The 21,212-nt window shown below is 42.5% G+C and overlaps 1 protein-coding gene across 2 annotated transcripts in view; it reads left to right on the top strand.

The window, feature by feature from the left end:
* LOC119654819 (sodium/potassium/calcium exchanger 3) overlaps window positions 1-21,212 on the top strand; it is an 84,134-nt gene that overhangs the window by 56,480 nt on the left and 6,442 nt on the right. For both annotated transcript variants that reach the window (XM_038060380.1, XM_038060379.1), the window contains exons 2-4: window positions 5,559-5,732; window positions 9,864-10,051; window positions 10,112-10,298. In XM_038060380.1, the coding sequence (XP_037916308.1) occupies window positions 5,559-5,732; window positions 9,864-10,051; window positions 10,112-10,298 (549 nt within the window). The remainder of the gene's footprint in view (window positions 1-5,558; window positions 5,733-9,863; window positions 10,052-10,111; window positions 10,299-21,212) is intronic.

Raw genomic sequence — 21,212 nt, 5'->3', positions numbered from 1 at the left:
ACGCGTGAAATGAGTTTCGCGAGGAGTAATGCGACAGACAATTTTAATCGTGGAATTGTGAGACATTTGAGAGGAACAACTGAGATTTTTTCACAAACTAGAGTTACTTTTTGCTTTGATTGCTGATTTTGATGAGAAACTCTGATATACACTGCTGCAGCCATTGCAGTTTGTGAACCGTGTATCTCGAAGTGTGAGAGGTCAGACGTGAAATTTAGACAGCGTAGAATTTTGAGGCTTACGAGATAAATCTGAGGAGTTAGTGGGCCATCCCGACCAATCTTTTCTCGCCATAAGTACTGCATCAGAATTTTGACTCGGACAATGACTGGTGATATTAATCCAAGAGGATGAAACAACTGCGCTGTTTTTGACAGGATGGTGGGTTTCGTGATGACCGTAGTTTGAGATGTATGGCCTACCTATGGCCGACCCGGAAACACCCGGTGAGACAAAGAGCTTCAACCTGATTCCGTTGAGACGTGAGGGACTATCGGCACCTTCGGTGATGTCGTCGACGTAACTGCCTTTTTCAAAATGTTTGATTACTAATGGGAACTTGTGGCCCTCGTGGCTGAGAAGTTGTGTGAAAACGCGACCTGCTAGGTCTGGTGCTGATTTTGTATCATTAGTAACGGTTGCGAGATCGTAGATTGCAGGCTCGTTGGTTCTTGATTGATGATCAGTCCAAAGTATTCTCCGGAACTTCTAGTCATCTGGATGAACATCGATTTTACGGAACATTTTGGTAATGTCCCTCGTAAGGATGAATTTGTGCCGCCTTACAGACAGCAGCACATCGCAAATGTCTGCTTGAAGTTTTAGACCGGTATACAACGTATAGTTGAGTGAGATTCCTGTACTTGATTTACAGGAGCCGTTGAATACTATTCTAAGCTTCGTAGTGACACTATCTTTACGCAATACGTAGTGATGGGGAAGATAAAAGCTCTGAGTTCGTGATGTCTTATCTTCTGAGACTTTTTTCATGTGACCCAGAGATTCGTACTTTTTTAGAAAATCTCAGTACAATTTAAACAACTCAAGCTGGTGAGAAATGCGTTTGTAAAGCCTGGTCAGCGATTTTCCTACAATTTGCTTCGTAAGCGCACTACATACCGACCTGCACTGTCGCGAGTATGTGTGCTCTGGGAATGGACTTCGCATTCTGCTTCTTCGGCGCTGAGCCAATCCTCCTAATGAGACGAGACATCCTCAAGTTCCCAAACTTTGGAGATGTTATCATGTAGCTTCTCGTTTGAGATTATGAAACCCGTATAGGAAAGTGCACTGGAAGATGAACCATCGACTGGAAGAATTGCCCATCTAAACATGGTGTTAAAAGCCGTAGGTAGATTTGATAAACCGGATTTAACTCCATGTCTTAATATTTTACCGTAGGAGTCTGCACCGATGACAACATCAATCTTTCCGGGTGAGAGAAAATTTGGGTCAACTAGTTCAAGATTATGGAGGTGAGGCCAATTCTTGGCGGATATTCCGCCTGACTGCAATTTGACGGTGAAATTTGGAAGAATGTGTGCGTTGAACTCTGCCTGTTGAGTTGAGAGCCTTGATGTTAATGTGAAAGTGACAGCTCCTTCTGTTTCTCCAGATGAGACACTGCCTACTCCAACAATTGGAATGTAGACACTTGAGACAGCGAGGTTGAGTGTGCGAAAGAGATCCTGAGAGATGAGAGTGATCTCCAATCCCGGATCAATGAGAAGTCTTACTGGGTGAGAATTCCGTGACGATGTTAAAATGAGAGCCTGAGCAGTTGCCATCAAAACCGTTGGACGAGATATAATATCTGATTTGAGGTGATGATGAGACTTTCGCACTGAGATGCGAGATGATGATGCTAAATCCTAGAGATATGAGCTGTCAGTTTCAGCTGATTGATGAGAACTACACTAAAGTTAATTTCGTGTTGCGTTTTCCTGGCTGCTAGACGTTGTTGGATTAGCTGGGCCGGGTTGAGTGCTCTGATGAGACGGTTTTCTCAAGAAACGAGGGTTGTACAGCATTGAATGTACTACGACAAACCTCCACTTGATACATACCGAGACAGTTAATACAGAGAACATGAGATGTTGCCAGATGATACCTTTGATCTGTGTCTAATATCTGGAAATTCGGGCATCCTACCACAAAGTGATTTCCTTTGCAACAAGAACAGTAGTTGTATTTTAACGAGCATTGGCGTTTGGTTGCGGACATCTGGCTGAGAAAGATTGCAGCTCGAGTGATAATTCGTTGGTGAATTACCCGAGTTAACGTTGGCTGAGAAATAACCAACTGAGCAGTATTTGAATGATGCTCGCGCCACATGAACATTAGATGCTTCGGAAGTTTGCGATTTCCCAGTATTGATTTTTCCTGTCTAAGTCTCTTTTTGTCTTTCTAACTTAGCCTACCTTCCATGGTTTCTAGTGCGTGTGCGCTTTAAGCGAATTGAGTACATCAGTCATTGTGTTGATGACAGCATTTCATTCCTTCGAGGTCCTGGATGTCATCATAGGAAACGTAAAAATTTGGTTCAGCTACGCAGAAATGAGAAGCCACTTGTTCTCATACCTAGTCTACAAAGCTACCCAGGCTGAGCTGAACGCGTCATTCGTAATAGGAATGTTGGCGATGAGAAAGATGCAACATTTCCGTGAACACTGGTTTTCAGGTAGTGCATTTTGTCGACCTTGATGACGCGACGACCTCTCGACGACCGACAAAAACAAAGATTTGAATAACAGCCAGTCGATGATACTGCCAGAGAATTCTGGCGGCTTGATCGTCGTAAGCTGCTGTACCGAGACTTGAATAGAGGCTTTGAAGGCTGCTGAGAGATGAGGACGAGGCTCGAGCTTTGACGAACTGTACCTTGGCTTTTAGGTACCATTTGTCCTTAAAGCAAGGAATCTCTAGAGGCATTTCTGCCTTCGAAGTCACGATCTTCTCATGATCACGAGATATTTTCTCCCAGGCATCGGTAACCATGACCAGCTTAGATTCAGCTTCGAAGATGGTGAGCTGAGCGATAGCACCGCTGTCAACTTCCTTGGTTATCTGCTCCATGTACTCAAAGTTGATCTGCTGGTCTTTAGTTACCTTTGGAATAGCCATGGTTGTCCGATGAGAGCCTATTTAAAAGTTTGTAGAACTGAGCGTCCTTTGAGCGCTTTGATCCCTCACGCTTCATTACTACAAAACAACGTGTCTATTCCGATGCGTGGGTCCGCACCGGATTCCAAAATAGACATTAATAGGGACTTCGCGACGGCCTATCGAATGATAATCAGAACGCGAACTAAAATTGGAAAATAGAAAAGAAAAAAAACGGCTCGACCGCGCACGTGGAAGATCCAGGACGAATCACAGTCCCAATTATTGCCTCTTCTGCCTCAGATTTTGAATGAGGCGCGGCCCCTGAGGTTCCCCCTTCTCTTTTCCTTCTTGCTCCCGCAGAACCTCTAAAAAGGGACATCCTCAAAAATGATAAACTGGCCTGAGGATGTCGAGGAAGGGTGGGAACCTCGAATCTGAAGTCCTCGAAATTCTCCATAATAAATCGAGTGTAGTCGCGAAAGCGGGAAATATTTTTGCTCCCTATCGACCAAGCGTACGAGGTGTTTGCTGATGCGTTTTATAATGATTTTCATCAGTATCTTCGTGGCAGCGGGATAGCGCCAATATCACTTCAACCGTCACACTCAAGATGAGTGCCCTTCTTCGGAATTTTAACGATGACACCTTTCTTCCACTTACTGGTAAGATTTCAAAGTCCTAGGATTTACGAATAAGAAGAAGTAGCAACTCTTCTGAAGCCACAAAGTTTGCGAGTAAAATACTTTAAAACAGATGGCTTTACACCGCTTAAGCTAATGACAGCGATATTTCGTTTCTGTGTGTTCCCATACCATCCACCAGAGGTGGAACTTTACCGAATGTTATCAGAATGGGAATCGTAATGAAGTGCTGATTCTACCGCCTCAGCTGTTCATCACGGTGGATGAGAAGCCTACCTTTAAGTTTCCCAACAGGACCATCGAAGGACTAACGATCACCTGCAAGTTAATTCGTGATGGGGTGTATCGCACCGAAATCATTGCTGTTTGCGACAGTTTCTGTTTCTCTAACCAACGCAATGGTAGACTTCCTTTTGTTATGGCATACACTACACCACCCTCTTCATACTTTTTACGGTAATGGAGCTCACTTTCTCTTGCAGCCAATAACAATGCTCTTAGTTCCTTATATCCATCGATCTGCCTCTTAAGTTTTTGGAACTTGGCGATCCATCCGCATCCGATATAAAGTTACTTTTGATAGGGGTCCAGGCTCATCCGTTTGCGCAGCAAGATTGTTTTGCCGTTGCTAGACGACAGCTGGATCAAGGAATTGACTCTTGTTGAATTTGAGAGCCATCGCCCTGTTTCCCTGGGAACATACACAGTAGTGACACACAAGGGAAGAAAAGTGATTATTAGATGATACGCACAGTTAGGAGACCATATCTGAGTAAACCACTGAGAGCCAGATGGTCGATCTGATCAGATGAGATCTTATTGGTTCGAAGAGTGTGTCGCTGATGACGAGGACCGAGCAAAAGTTCAGAAACCTTTCACCAATGTTGTTACGGTTATCGAGTCCATCAGATCAGCATTCCGATCACCCATCACACAAAATCGACTTTAGGAAACCTGTCTTGAACAGCGTACAGTTATTTATAGAAAGAGACCTTCTCCTTTTCATCGGAAAATTCTGCTGGTTTTGATCCTTAACCTGGGCCGGAATCTCAAAGTCAAGATACTATCAGAGACCGGCTTACAGGTCAAGAGAGCGGTAGCTGTCAACAATAGTCTAATAATAGATTCATACTAACTACCACTAGCCTTTTCACAGTGTAAAAAACTTAGTGCTGCGAGAGGGAAAGGAAAACTTTTCTCAGTCCCACAATCTCACTTCGCTTAGGTCCACAATATCCAACTTATATCACTAGGATTCATATTTATGTTGGAGGAAACGTGTGTATCCTGGGGGCTGTCGATCTCGTTGCCGCGGAGGATATGCACATTTCAGAAGCAATCAAAGTTCTTTTCCGATAATCCAAGGTGATATCCGTTAATACACTTCCTATCCGAGTTGTTTTGACGTTTTGGTAACAATAAAGTTCAAAATTTGGCGGTTGTTAGCCAACAAATAGTTGCCTTTTGACTTTATCCTTAAGCCTATGCTCAATGGGCTGACTAATAGTTGAGGATAATATAAACACTTTAAATTATCCATAATTGGTTTTATTCTCGCTATTTTTAGTAAGAATACTTCGATCTATTACACCTGACAATTCCTTCCTTTTTTGAAAAAAAAACGGATATATTCAAAACTAAATATGCAATCTAATCAAAGCGTAGTGCACAGATAGATTGCTTGACATCGTAAGTACCAGATAGTTCCCGACTATTTATTTTCAGAAACAGCGCCCATGGTTTTCATATGAGCTCTTCAGTTTTTTCTCATATGTGAACTAGCTGCTATAATACCATCTTCCTTATTTCTAGGATTAAATTGCACCCCGCCGGCAATCGATGACTTCCCAAGAGATTACTTCACAGAGGAACAAAGGCAGGCCGGAGCCGTAGTACTTCATGTTGTAGCCAGTTTATATTTATTTGGAGCACTAGCTGTTGTATGTGATAAATATTTTGTACCTGCAGTCGAAAAAATATGTCACGGTAGGTTATTTAATATTATGGCAGTAATCTATTATAGGCATTATATATATATGTAGTTTGTTATAAGGCAGTTTCCGTTTAAATGGAGCAAATTGATTTTTAGTCCCATCATAGATCTCCTCTGTTGTTTTTAATATTGGACATCACAACACATCACATCACAGAAGAAAACTAACTTAATCTAGGGTCGTGAAGAGAAGGGAGGGTGGGTGTTCTTCCGATTAGGAGTGTGAGCCTCCTTAATAGAAGAGTTCCACAAATGTTAAGTATAGCATGCTGATTGCAAAAATGTATGTGGTCTGTGGTGACTTGGGGTTATTAGGAGTGAAATAACGGTACAAAGTTTTGGGAAAGATCGCGGTTTTTGCATGTAACTTCATAACGGCAACGTCCTGTGAGCTCAAATTCAGCATGTATAAGTGCTTTAAAAATTCCTATCGTTTGACATCCCACTCGGCTGGATATAGTATTGTATGAGGACATAAAGGACATTTTTCCGGTTTTTTATATTAACCGCTATAGTTGATTAACGCTTAATTTTACATCCTTCAAAATTTGTCAGCTCATTGCACTAAGACAACCGTATAGGCATCTAATTTTTTTTGTGGTATGTCCCTGTTTAAGAATTTGGTAACCGTGAAAACTTACTCAAAGAAAAACATTTTTTTCCATATTCTGTGAAAGGAGGGTTCTCATGAATTTTCAATAAAAGATATAGGAGGTATTCATGAATTTTCAATGAAAGGAAGAGGAGGCGTTGCCCGTGATGCTAGATAAAACCGCCAGTTTAGAATCTTTTTATTATTATTTTGTTTTTAAAATTTACTAAATATCTGGAAGGCAAATTACCAGTAATTTACAGGAATTTTACAGAAGCGAAATCAGCAGAGTTTGCCCGGAATTTTATGATGCAATTATAAAATTTCGTTCGTTATGATTTGAACATGTCTTTATTCTCCAGAATAAATTGCAAAAAGGTATTCAAATGGATCTATGGCAATTTTTTTTAACATATCGATGTCAATGAGACTCACATAAATGTGAAACAAAACCTTATTAGAATCGAATCGATGTCTGTCTGCCCGTGTATCTGTCTACATGTCTGTCTGCCTTTCATATTCAGAACCAGCTGGACCTATTATCACGAAAATTGGTCAGAGCATGTGGTCTGTTGTTCCCTTTACATGCAGCAAGTGGCGTAAAATGACGGGGGGGAGTGGTTGCTCCCCATACACTTTTTTCACAGAATGTGGCCTTGGGGTATCAAATGAAAGGGCTCATAGTACTTTTCGAAACTGGCCCTATATTTGATGATGGTGATGGCTCAAAATATGACCCTTAAAAAGTGTAACAGGTCTCGTTCTTAGAACCTATCCAATGTAACCTAAATCTAGGCCTCAAAATATATCCCGTTCCGATATCTGCATAAATAAAGTTAATAATAGTATATTAGCATCTTTTAGAAATTTTGACGGAAACCCCGTTTAAATTTATGCCAGAACTATAAAATAACCTTGGGAAGTTTGAAGAAAATCCAACTATTATTAACAAAGTTATGGAAGGCGAAACTGTTACATTTTGTGTGAATTTCTAGCATTCTAGATGTATCATCATAACATATCAATTCGTCAAAACAACAACAAAGTAGTAGATAAATCGGAAGCAGTAGTAGATAAATCGGAAGAAAATTTGCTGATTTGAAAAGCTGCCCTGATCAAAGGAAAGAAATTAAAAATGGGTTGCACACTTGTTTTCATTGTGGTTTAGCTTCATGTGAATGCAAGGCGTGACCAACCTTCCTCAGAATTCCCTAGCCGAAATATGAGGAGGTAGACATTTTATAGGGATAGAGGAAGCTTCCCAAAGTAAAAAGGAAACCGTCATTTCAAAATATGACTTCATGGATGAGCGAGTGCAAAAAGTCAAAAATTAACAAATACTTGTTATAGCAACCTAGGAAATCGGCACAATTCAGCACCAATATTATGTAAAATTTATTGGTTTTTCTAGCATATTTTCAATGAACCTCATCATGTTTTCCCAGAAGGTTGTTACTAATTCCGGCTCCCTAGGCAGTTGTTCTAGCAGTTATTTCAAAGTTTTCGTGGCTACAAGCCGAAGGAGCTGGACGAATTGTATCCAGTTGTCAATACTGGCAAAGATTTGCCGAGGAAGGAAGGACTTGCGTTTGTAATATGCAACTAACCGCGAATAATATATTTCGCAGACATGAAGCAATGGACATTTTGTATCTTGTCGTTTCATGGTTTCAGATAACTTCTGCACTAATTCATCAAATGATGCAGCACTCATTTTCTCTTCACCGAAAAATTCATCCTCGTGTTCTCTCAGTTCTTGAAAACAAATTGCATATTGACGTGCTTGGAATAAAGGATGAATCCAATATTTTTTCCTTCCTTCCGTCTCAATAGATAGCACCAGCTTACTCAACGGCGTCCATTTCGTTCACTGTCCGATAGCCCAAGCGTTCTATTTACACGGTAGGACAAACGCCAATCATTTCAACCGCGTCTCACCGCTAGCCGCGGGACCTAATCCTTAAAAAGTGGTGATCCCTCAAGGTGTGGTTCTTTTTGATATCATGGTGGTAAAGTTTTCAACCCTACCCCAGGAAGAGGAGATAATAAGGAGAATATGAAGAAAAAATAAGGTCCCCTTTCTAATCCGTTTCAAGAATTGTAGCGGTCTTCCCCCTCACAGTGGAGCTATTTTCATGTCAAAACGGTTTTTTTTTAATTTCGAACCTCATTCCCGCAAGGAATTAAGAAAGAAGCGGGAAATCCTCTCTGTCAAGCTCCGTTGGAAAATCGTGGAAAAATAGCGTCTGAAAAGGAGGAGGGAGTTTGATATCCTTGTATATCACTAATCAATGCAACACAGGTAAAAGAACCTGTTCTTTAAAAGTGAGCATTTTTAATATGACGATGATATATGATGATGGCATCCACTTCATTTGTGAATCGATTATACATTTACTAAAATTTAACCCTAACCGGTTGAAAGAACGCCAGTCATTTTAACCGCGTATCGCCGCCAGCCGCAGCTCCCAACCGCGTCTGGTGGTTCGCCGTGGAGGTCAACCGCCAAGTTTGTTACCCGCAAGTGCGCATAAGTCTTAATTGTGTGAATTGCTTGCATATACGACTTCGTGATAAAATGTAAACATGCTCCCGCTTTCAACGTTAGATATGATTATTTATCTAGATAAAAACAATTATTTCTGCAAGGAGATAGCTGTAATACAATTCGATAAGCCTCAAGCATCGTGTAACTTAACCTATCGAATTATTTTGCAAAGGAATCCATGGTTTTAGGCGCTGAACTTTTTGGTTGTCCTTAGTGTTTGAATCAAGTTAAAAGATTGTTTTTAAATTAGGGACAACCGTATGGCATTTCGTCGTAGATATCAATATTTCGGGAGCCAGTTGCTCCCTTCCTTAGTGCTTACAATCTTACAGGATTACAATCTTACAAGATTGTAAGCACTGAGGAAGAGATCAACTGGCTCCCGAAATTTCACATCTACGAATAAATACAAAAGTGTTCCATCCCTAATCAAAAGAGAATCTTTTCATTTCATTCAAAGGAACCCTTACTTGATAGGGAGCTATGAGTGTAAGGAACATTTCAATATAAAATAAAGTTCACGTGAGCTGAGAGGCTGATGTCCTCCCCATACGATAATCGTTATTTGTAGTTTCTTAACGGTGGAGTGTTGGTCTCGTTTTTTCCTGGGAGCTCTTTGTGTAAAACAAAACCTTAGTAAAATCGGTTTACTGTCTGTCTGTCCGTCACACGCATTTTCTGTTTTGTTCAGAGATCCCTGCTTAAATTTTAGTAAAAACGCAAATTTGTCAATTAAATCCATTTTAAGTTTTATTAGAGTCGTTGATTTGATTATTAAATACTATTGAGATCGATCATATTTCTGTTAGTGGAAGTACACTCGTACTGGATGCTTATGGTTTTCGTTGGCAATTACAAAAGGGGCAAGTTGGTGTCTTAATAAAATAATAAGAAATCAAATTAAGCCAAAGAATTATCTTAAACCTAAAGCAATTGCACACTCGCGTAAAGGCTAATTTTGAATCATTTTCTTTTTCGTTTCAGCTTTGAATATGTCAAACGATGTGGCGGGGGCGACGTTCATGGCAGCAGCAACCTCAGCGCCGGAGCTCTTCGTCAACGTGATAGGAACTTTTATAACAGAGGGAGACATTGGCATTGGGACTATAGTAGGGTCGGCTGTTTTCAACATTTTAGCAGTGGCTGCATGTTGTGGAATCGGCGCGGGAATGGTATTTGTATTTCGTGCCTCCATAGACATCCTCAGTTATTTTCGCTATTTTTCCACCTAGGCAGTTCCATTGGATTGGTGGCCATTAACGAGAGACTGCCTGGCGTATGGAATAACGGTGGCTATTCTTATTTGTATCATACATGACGAAAGGGTGGAGTGGTATGAAGCGTTGACATTGGTGCTTCTCTATATAGTTTACATAGCAGTCATGTACTATGACAAATCGTTCCAGAAGTGTGCTCGAGGTATGTAATGATTACGCGGACAGTATTTCAGTGTGTAAGGCGCGACGTCAGTTCACGATTTCTCCACAGTAACTTGAAATTATGATTAGTTTAATAGTTAAATCACTGCCTCAGCGGCGTTTGCACACAACAATCTGAATCTGGAAATAAATTTGCAAATTTATTCCCGTACCTTGTCTTATAAAAGATGAGTTAATTTTGGATTACATTCCAATTTAAATGGTTGAAAATTTTCCCAAGTTGGGCATGAGGGATACATGTTTGTAGTTTATTAAACGGTCGAGGTGCTCCTACCAATCATCTAGTACAAAACCGAAACAAGACAGATGGCTGATCGCTGATGGCTGATTAGAAAGAAGATCAATATGACTTTTTAATTAATTAGACAAATTCTTAAGCTGTTAAATTCTTTCATGCAATGGAATAATTGGTGACTCTCGTAAGACAGTCTGTGTATATAAATAGAAATTGATCATGGAGACACTCCTACACGCATTATACTTTGATCAGCTTTCTTCAGTTTATTTTCCAAAATAATGAACATTCACCTAGCGAATAGAATTAGCTTGTCTAACCATCAACACTAAATTGTTCATCGATCCTTTTCGTATGATTGAATTTGAATGGGATTAGTTTTCGGTATTTCAATTAAATTATGTGGACTAAGTCAAACATTGTACACATCTATCATTACAGCAATATGGGGATTTCATTCATTAAAAAAAATCGCATTCATTCATATTAAAGACATAGACCTACACGCCATCCTTCGCAGTTACCTATGCGCTTCAGCTCCCCCACGACTTCCCAGATTCCTGTGCTCCTCCTCTACTGGTCTGCGTCAAGTGCTCTTGGGGCGACCCACTCGTTGACCACCTTGATAGATTGGGTTCCATTGCATGACATAGCCAGCAATTCAATTGTCACTCCTCCTTAATGTGTACCTATCCACTGCCACTTCCAATCACATCGCATACGGATGACAGGCTTGTGCGCGACCATATTATTTGTTTGAAATAGTATCAGAGCAGCGTACTCTGATCGTACGTCGTAGACTGGTGTTCACGAAGTTTTGGAGTATTTAAGTGACAGTGGTGATCACTTTTCACGTGCTATCAACTTGACCTTGATGCATTTCCACATTTTAGACAAGACAGCGATAGCGTTCCGTGCCACCGTTAGCAGAAACCACCCTTCTTAGTTAACAAGTTGTTCGCCGGCTTCGCGCTCCGTTAGACTGAGACCTCTGGTCGTTGGTGCTTATCTTCAGTCCAACTCTACTTGATACTCTTTCTAAATCCAGAAACATTTGCCCAAGGTCAGTGAAAAGGTGCAAAACTGGCGGACTCCACTTTGCACTTCAAAATCCTTTGAGATTTTACTTTAGTCAAGCAGATGACATTTTACGCAATCATATGCTGCTCTGATAATGACTCCGGAATGCTCTTCCTACCTGGAGAAAACCACGTTTGCGACGGCTTTCTTGAAATCAAAACTCGGTACACTATTCCAAAATGATCCATAGGGTTGATGTGACCAATACAGAAGCATCCAGGTCAGAAATTAGCCTGCCCTTTGTTTATCAAGCCTTCAAGATGTTCTTTGATGCGTGTCAGGATTATTTTAGCTCTCCAATCTTCATACTCACAACACTGCTCCACTCTCTTCGTACAAGTGGGAGTAACAAATATGCAGAAACTGCAGGTGCAACGATAAATACCTCTGCGGGGAGACCGTCAAGTTCAATGACTTTACTCGGTTTGAGTGCCTTGATGGTCGAACTGATTTCTCTTCTACTTGGAGAAACTGTCTGTATTCGCATGTTCTGGTGGCTTGCCATTTTATCCGCAAGGGGCCGAACTTCACCGAATGTTATATGGTTAAGAACCGTGATGAACCGTTCTTCACTTGCTCATTATAGTGGATGAGGGGTAGACCGTTAAGGCCCTTTACAAATCCATCGAAAGATTTGCCGACCATATGCAAGTTCTCTCGTGATGCGGTGTACACTTCTGGTATCATTGCATTCTGCGGCATCTTCCACTTCCCTGGCCACTGCAATAACAAATCCCACTTTGTCAAGGCACACACTTGAACTTCCCGGGATTTCGCACGGTATCGGAGCCCGAGTGTTTCACGCCCGCCACCACTCGCAGCGGCCAATAGATGCTTCAAATCCTTCCCTTCATCGATCCGCTTCCATGATTCCGAAGTTAGCCTTATTTTATGGCGCCCCTTCGGGACGTGGAAGACGAAATGTACCCCGGAAAAGAGTATTTTTGTTGGCGGCCTGATGTTCATCGATATTCTCAGGCGAGTTACTGCCGTGTGATTAGCAAAATAGCTCTCCCACTGTGGAGCAATAGATCATACAAGCGGTTAATGTTGAACTTGACTCTATACAAGCCAGAAGTTTGGCGAATCGAGAGTTTTTTCGATATTTTAGTTGAGAGATGAGAATCTTATTAACAAAATTTCACGTATTGACGTGACAAAGGAACCCGGCGAATTTGGACCGTACCGGAAGATCCACAGCGGATCGCATACTCAATCTGCGTGCTTGAACTCAGGGGTCATTTTCTACGATTTATAAGAGAAAAACGAATTAATATTTTTCAGTTTTGTTTTTGTTTTGATATGTTTATTTATTTTTATCTGGAATGAAAAATCAAAAAGTTCCCTAAAGTGGATATAAAAACCAAGTGGAGTACATAGAGTTTTTTGAAAATTTCGATTTTTTATAAAATGGTGTTTGAATTTGAAATAAAAATTAGATTTTTCTACGAAAAAATTGTTCAAAGATCGGTCATAAAGTAGTTAAATTTTAGTCAATTAAAGCAATCCTACACACTTCACTAGAAAATGTTACTATAAAACTACAGTTCAACTTTCGATTTAGAATGTTAAAATTTTAAGGAAATTCACATGCTACCTCCAATCTGGGCCTGCTCTGTATAGTTTTAATGCTTCTTAACCTTGATGGGAATCTTGCAGTCAGAATCCTGTCAAGAATTGGTTGCCTGGTCAAGAGAACGCGGTAGCGTCAAAAACAACCCGACACAGAGGGGAGTACTCTCTTCTCCCATCTTACTTCGGGTACTCTTAGGTGGCGGCGAGGAAGACGGGGCAACTACCCTGTCGATCAAACCAAAACCAAATGGCCGAGGAATATCTCCATGGTGGTGGTACTTGGAAACTTTGTATTCAGTTTGGTTTGCTTGACATGAGCTGTAGGAGAATGCTCCAAATTGCCTATTAGGGAGATGAGGCCCGAGCCTGGACGGGGACAATTGGTCACGAAACCTACTGGTATCATGGAAACCGGAATAGCCGCTAAATTCACATGTCTCAGGAGCATTTTTGTCTCATATGTGTTCAGCTCGGTTGTTGTGGTTGGCCCCCTAGTGGGAGTTTCATGAGGGTTGTGGTTATGTTCAAGGGAACGGAAATCTTCGGGCTTCAAACGTGGTTTCAACACCGGTGCCATATTCCAAAGTTCCGTAGAGATTCAGGTAGCTCCTGCATCCAGCAGTATGAATAAACTGAGCCATGCACTCAGTATAGACTGGGGCCGTTGTGCTTGCCTCACCGGGGCTCTGATTGTGATAAAAAAATCAATCCGTATCTTAAGAAGACCGTGGGATAAGTTTATGAGACAAGTATTGACATAAAACCATGGAGACGCAACCATCTTACTTCGCTTAGACCCAAAATTGTCTGCTTACATCGTCAGAATTCTCCTTTGAGTTCGAGAAATTGAACATTTTTGGGATCCTCGATACCGTTGTCTAGCTAGCCTATAAATTTCCATCCGTTATGCTCGCTTTTTACGACAAGCAGGGAAGACTTAAACCCCACCAACCCCAACCCCCCAAATAAATTCAATTTGCTTTCGTCCAAAGGCATCAAATAAATTCGTTAAATTATGTCTTTTTGATCGCAGCCGCTGACCGTGATACGTAGATATTTTTAGATACCTCGCAAAGCAGTTGCCATATTTTTTTTTTTTTTAAATATCCTGTAAAGAAAATCAACCATTTTTATAAAAAAAAATAAAACTCGATTATGTCGAAAACGGTTGAGTTTGGGGTATAGTGAAATCAGTCAGAAATGATGGCTGCAAGCCTTTAACGGAGGTAGGTCGACTTATCCGGTAGCCCTGGATAAGCGTATTCTGTGAGTGGAAATGCCAACATTTGTCTGATCCAAACACAGACTTTTGCTTGACACAGCGCAGAAATTTGTCTGGCAAAGACTTTGCAAAAGAGATATTCCTCTAGCACTGACACTGAAAGCGTCGGTTTCCTGAAGCACATGCACAAAACAATATTTTGCCGTTGGCAGTGTGGCTTGCAGAAATCAGTCGTGTCGTGTCATAATCAGTGATGTGTGTTAAGTTTGTCACTTTATGTTCAGAATCCTGCTCACATTGAAAATTAGTTATGAAACTTTGTTAGATTTGTCTACTTCTGCACTCCTTTTATGTACATATAGACAAGTCCTGGAATTTGAGGGTTTCCAGTTCAATCCAGAGTATGATAGGAAATTCGAAACCGCTCAAAAGGAGCTTGAAGATTAATATTGCAGAATGCAACGGGGGACAATCGTATAGAACGAGGTGGGAGTCCTTTCCAAGTCCAGCCCTACATAAGAATCTTCTAACCTATAAATAAATAAAGCTCCTTTCTTTACTGAATATCAAGCACTACGAATTGAAACTGTGATGCCGTGCCAGAAATAAGTCATTGTTTCCGTGTTTAGAAGCTAAAATTAACTGGAATTGTTTATTGTCAACAAATGAAAATTCCATATGCTGATATGCTTAGTAGTGCAAAAGATATACGGCATCTAACCTCATTGTAGGCTTCATAGATACATAGTTCCAAAAATCAAGCTACATCGGCCTTTTGTATAAACAACTAAATAACACATAAATAGATTTATAATGCTTTGTCTGATTACTTGGAAGAAAACGGTATGAATAAATTTATTGACTAAAGTCACAAAAGTGGGATAAAAATATATCTCTTTTGAGTTCCTGTTGATAATCTTTCCATTCAAATCCGCGAAGTACATTCCATATCTCATGAAGTTCGCTTACATTTATAGATTATGTCGGAAAATTTCCGAGAAAAATGTGGGTGAAAAACATGGCAGGCTATCAAGTGAAGGTTGAAGTATTCAGATAAAGATAAGTGGCGCCAAAATGAAAAAACTAGATACATGCAGTGCAGTACCACCGAATTATGAACACTAAGAAAATTTTGATATATTGCCTTTTGAGCAGTGAAATGCAATAAATTATGGCTTAAAAACAATAAAAAATTAATGAACTTATTAAAATGGCTTAGTTCGCACTCCAATTGTCGCCCTTCCTTAAAGTGTGGCTATCCACTGCCACTTCCGTCTTCCGATCACAGTGCCTAGCAGTGGCAGGCCTGTGCCCTGACCAAGTTCTTCGTTTGAGATACTGTCAGGCCAGCGCACTTGGATGACACGACGCAAACAGTTATTACCGAGAGCTTGGACCTTTTTGTAACAGTGGAATTCACTTTCCCTGTGCTACTCACATATAGCAAGACAGAAAGGAGAAGACTAGTACAGAACAGCCTCAACTTGATCTTGGTGTTGAGACACCTTATGGCTTACACTATGCTGAACTTGCTGGGATTTCGTTTGGTATCGGAGTTCGAGTTCGTCACGCCATCCACAATCAGTCGTAGCCTGTTGCCACTCGGAGCCTTCAACCCTTCAATTTATCGATTCGCTTCCACGATTCTGTAGTCAGCCAAATCTTATGACGCCACTTCGGGACGTGGCCGACAACCTGTGTAGCACTCGAGAAAAGAGCACTTTTGATGCCCAATGCTCATCGATATTCTCAGGCGAGTTACTGAGTATATCTGCTGTTCGATCAGCAAGATAGCTCTCTCACTATTGAGCTGCGTCCTATAAGCGGACGATGTTGAATTTGGGGCTCACAGCTCTTCCACCATGCGAGAAGTGGCGAATGCAACACGCGAGCGAGTATAAGCGATCATCAGAATGCGATCGCTTTCGAGCCCGATGTCAGTGCCCCTCTTGCAACGCACATCACGAAGCGGTCGATCTGATTGTTTATACGACGTCGGTCAATTGAATCGCTACTGACCTTATGGCAGGCTGGAACAATGAGCTACGAATGACGAGGCGATCGAAGCTGCAGAAATCCAGAAACCTCCTATCATTATTACTACGGTCGACGAGACCGTGTTTCCTTATAACATTTCAGCAAGTGGTTGTCAGATAACACCTTAGCATTCAGATCACTCATTATGATCATAATATCACATTAGGGAGCTTCCCCGGAACTGCATTTAATTGCTCGTAGAAAGCATCCTTCTCCACTATATCGCAAGCCTCTGTTGATGCGTAACATTGTACAATTATGATGCTCCTTAGCCTAAACCGGAATCTTGCAGTTAGAAGTCTGTCAGAAACCGACTCCCAGGTCAAAAGAGAGTGCCTTGCGGTAGAAGTCACAACCAATCCGACACAGGATTCGCGTCTGCTACTATTTGGCTTTCCGGAATGCAAAATCACGTTGCCATTAGTGTGGCAAGAGGGAGAGAAGTACTCTCCCAAGTGCCTCCATCTTACTTCACTTAGGCCCAGAATGTCACAATTATATCGTTGGAATTCCCACTTAAGTTGGAGAAAGCGATCATTCTGAGGACTTTCGCTACTGTTGTCGTGGAGCGTGCGCACATTCCAGAAACTAATCATAGTCAGTTTTCGATAGCCTATCCGAGGTGTTGTTAGCATTTTGGTAGCAGTAAGATTTTGAGTGTATTCTTAATCCTCAACCCACAGGGCTGGGGAATAAGAATTTTAAAAATTGTTGATGGATCTTGTTACCTTCCACAAAGTACAAAGTTCCAGGACCTTTGCACTGCTTCGCGAAATTGAAACGGATTGTTTTTCATCGCCGCTGATGAATTTTGATCTTTTTATGGGGCGATATGATGTTAGTCCAGCTTCAGCACATCGTCGCTTCAATGTTCGAATGGACAAAACGACCGCATCAGTCTCAAAAATTTTTTAGACTTTCTTGGAAGTGGCTCTGCGATCAATTACATTATTACAGCTTGACGAAAGCACATTTTTTAAACCCCTTACTTTTAAAAATTTTAAAATCTATTGATTAATGTCGAACGCTTGCAATGATTCCAAACGCTTTCACAATAAAAATGCGTTTTACCAATGTTCATTTGATAATGCTATAAACCACCAGACGCAAGGCAAGACTTTTGCGGAAGTCCTCAGCGAAATCCGCTACAAGATTAAACCCGAAGATAACGGAGCGGAAGTGTCTTCTATTCGTAAAACGAAGGGTGGTGGAGTCTTATTCGAACTAGGCCCGAAGACTATAAATAAAGTCACATTCTGTGAAGCAGTCTAGAGGCTTCTGGGAGAAAAAGCTTTGGTTTCCAGCCTGGAACCCACGTGTTCTTTGGAAATCCGAGACCTTGACTATCTCTCGGAAAAGAACGAAGTAGAAGAGGCCATCAAACGCGAATATCCAGAGGTAACTCTCGAGGGCAAAAACTCGCTGTGGGGGAAGTTGCCGAGCAATCCGCGAGGAAGCTTCTAAACAGCGGGCAAATAAGAATTGATTGGGTAGTGTGTAGGATACGAATCCGGGCCGCCCCAATCATATGTTACAGATGTTTGGATTATGGGCACACATCTGCAAACTGTCGGGGACCTAACAGAAGAGCAACATGCCGTAAATGCGGTCAGGCAGGCTATAAAGCGAACACCTGCAATGAAAAGGAAAGCTGCGTCTTTTACAGGGTCCGTGGTGCGACTGATGAGAGCGTTGCGCACACTGTGGGATCGGGGCGGTGTCCAGTTTTCAGAGCAGAACTGAAAAGAGCCAGGAAACGGTCAACATGATTCGCATCGTACAAATCAATATGTACCGGAGTGCAACCGCTCACGAGTTGCTAGCGCAGTTCGCTGTGGAGACTAAAGCTGATTTAGTACTCATCAGTGAGCAATACCAAAACAAAGGCCCAGTTTCATGGCACCCTGACATATTAGGTACTGCTGCCATCTGGGTTCGGGATGGCACCCTCCTTAGGGTTCTTGCCCAAGGCCGAGGGGACGGCTTTGTCTGGATTCGGTGTTCAGGAATAACGTTTTTTAGTGTCTATCTTACGCCAAATGAGATGATGCCGGACTTTAGTCGGAAGCTTGATGCTTTGGAGGACGCTATCTTAAGCACGGATGGGCGGATCCTGGTCGGGGGTAACTTCAATGCTAGGGTACTTGAATGGGGGCATGCCTCACACAGATTACAGAGGGAAACGAATTCTGGAAATGGCCGCGAGGGAAGCATTCCGCCGGTGGACGGGTGGCGAGTTCTGGAAGACTTCTCGGCAAGACTCCGCAGTGCAATAAACAGGAGCAAAGCTCGCTACTGGCAAGATCTGGTCGACGACGTGAATGGGGATCCGTGGGGACTCGGTTACAAACTGATAACCCGAAAAATTGGGGCTCTGCGGAAACTCTGTTCACTTAAAGCCGAGCAGATGGACCGCATTGTAAGGGCACACTTCCCTGCTCACCCCGTATGGGATGATGACGTCGGCGCGGAGAGGGCAGAGGACTGTCTCTATAAAAGAGTTGGAAGAGGCAGTCCTCTCTATGAAAAACAAGAAGGCGCCAGGACCCGATGGTATTCCAGCAGATGTATATAAACTGGTATTCCAACACCGGCGCATTCAACGCTTGCCTGAAAGAGGCCATTTTCCCTGCTCGTTGGAAGGTTGCGAGGCTTGCGCTGATCCATAAAGGGAAAGGCGACCCCGAATTGCCGTCTTCATGCCACCCACTATGTATGCTTGACACTGCTGGGAAAGTGCTCCAAAAGCTCACCAGAAGTAGACTCGCTGAAGCGATACGCGCTGCCGGAGATTTATCTCCCCGGCAGTTTGGTTTTAGAGCAGGGAGATCCACAATTGATGCGTGGATGCTGTTCGATGAGCAGAGGCACATAGCCGCCGAACTGGGTGGTGCTCCTCGTAACACTTGACGTCAGAAACGCCTTTAATTCCGTAAGATGGAAAGACATTCTAGGCACACTAGACAATAATTTCAACGTGCCGAACTACCTCTTACGGATATTGAGGAACTATCTGAAGAACCGCTCCCTGTTCTATGAAACACTAGAGGGTCGAAGGAGGATGGGGGTCCCGCCGGGGGTAGCACAGAGATCCATCCTAAGGCCGGACCTCTAGAAAACTACCTATGACAGTCTAGTTAAACTCGATATGCCAGAAGAGTCGCGGATGGTCGGCTATGCAGAAGATGTCGCAGCGCTTGTTGCTGCACGCACTGTCGAACAGGCGCAACGTAGACTCGGCATATTGATGCGAAGGTTAAGCGGATGGATGATTACTCATGGTTTCAACCTTGCACTGGAAAAAACCGAAGTAGTCATCCTGACTAAAAAGAAAATTCCGACCCTGCGTCCCATATCGTTAGGCGAGTCGAGAATCGAGTCAAAATCAGCGGGAAAGTACCTCGGGTTGACTCGTGACTCTAAGATGAGCTTTTTTGAGCAAATCAAAGCAGCAGCGAACAAGGCTGCAGCTGGAGTTTCGGCGTTAAGTAGGTTAATAGCAAACATTGTGGGTCCTACGTCTAGCAGGCGACGTCTCCTGATGAGTTCAACGCAGTCTGTCCTGCTTTACGGCGCAGAGGTATGGGGTGGTGCCATTAACAAGGAGGTATATCGTAAACGCCTCACGCAAGCACAGAGACAGGGAGCTTTGCGGGTGGCGTCTGCGTACAGCACTGTCTCTGAACCGGCCGTGATGGTGATCGCGGGAGTGATCCTCGTTGCCCTTCTTGCTAAGGAGCGTCAGACCATATACAAGCGCAAGGGAGATGAGCCAAGGGAGGTGGTTGCTCGCGAAGAACGGCAACGCACTCTAGACGAGTGGCAGCTCTCTTGGCAAAATGAAACTAGAGGCAGATGGACCGGGCGGCTCATCGGCAACTTAGGTGCGTGGCTGAATCGGAAGCATGGTGAGACTGACTATTTCCTTACCCAATTTTTAAGTGGGCATGGAAGTTTTCAGTCTTATCTGCACAAGATTGGAAAGGCGCGATTTCCGGATTGTGTGTTTTGCAATGGTGTTGTGGACGACGCCCACTACACTTTTTTTTCTTGTGGAAGCTGGAATGGGGTTCGTCAGCAGCTCTATTTAAACACAGGGGATCTCTCTCCAGACAACATTGTCGAAGAGATGCTGAGGACTGCTGACAGGTGGAGCCGTGTTGCCCATTACGTTCGGGCCCTTCTCGTTGCTAAGAAGATAGAACTCGACTGGTGGAGGAGCCGGATGGTAGGGGGTTCCTTGAACTGACCGTTCCCTTCCTCCTCTCCTCTCCCGTTGGTGAAAGGAATTCCTCTGATTTGACGGCTCCGCAAGGCGGGGGAGTTCGGGGACTGAAGTAATGTGACAAACGGTTTCAGGCTAGCTCTCTGACGATGGGAATGTGTTTAGTTGGTAGTCTGACGACGTACCGAACCGGTAGTCCAAACTGTATACATCAAATTTCATAATTGCCTTGAAATCAGCGGCGTTCATAATTCGCTAGCACTGCACTGTATGTTAGTGGGGAAGAAGATGTTATCAATTATCGTCGAGAAAGGGCTGATGGATTCCTTCAGGCCGGGAGTTTTCTCAGGAGATCCAGAAAGAAATTTTAGCACAATTATATTGATTACAACTATCTAATAATAAAAAAAATAAGAAAAGATAAGCATAATTATTATCTGAAAGTTGTAAGTAGTGGGAGTGTTTGCATTTCTAAGCAAGGACGAGGTTGCTTGTAAATGCAAAAAGAAATCTGATCTGA

This window comes from Hermetia illucens, chromosome 4 (genome assembly GCF_905115235.1).
Source record: "Hermetia illucens chromosome 4, iHerIll2.2.curated.20191125, whole genome shotgun sequence".
NCBI lineage: Eukaryota > Metazoa > Arthropoda > Insecta > Diptera > Stratiomyidae > Hermetia > Hermetia illucens.
Note: the sequence above shows the minus strand (reverse complement) of the source record. Positions and strands in the feature narration are given on the sequence as shown.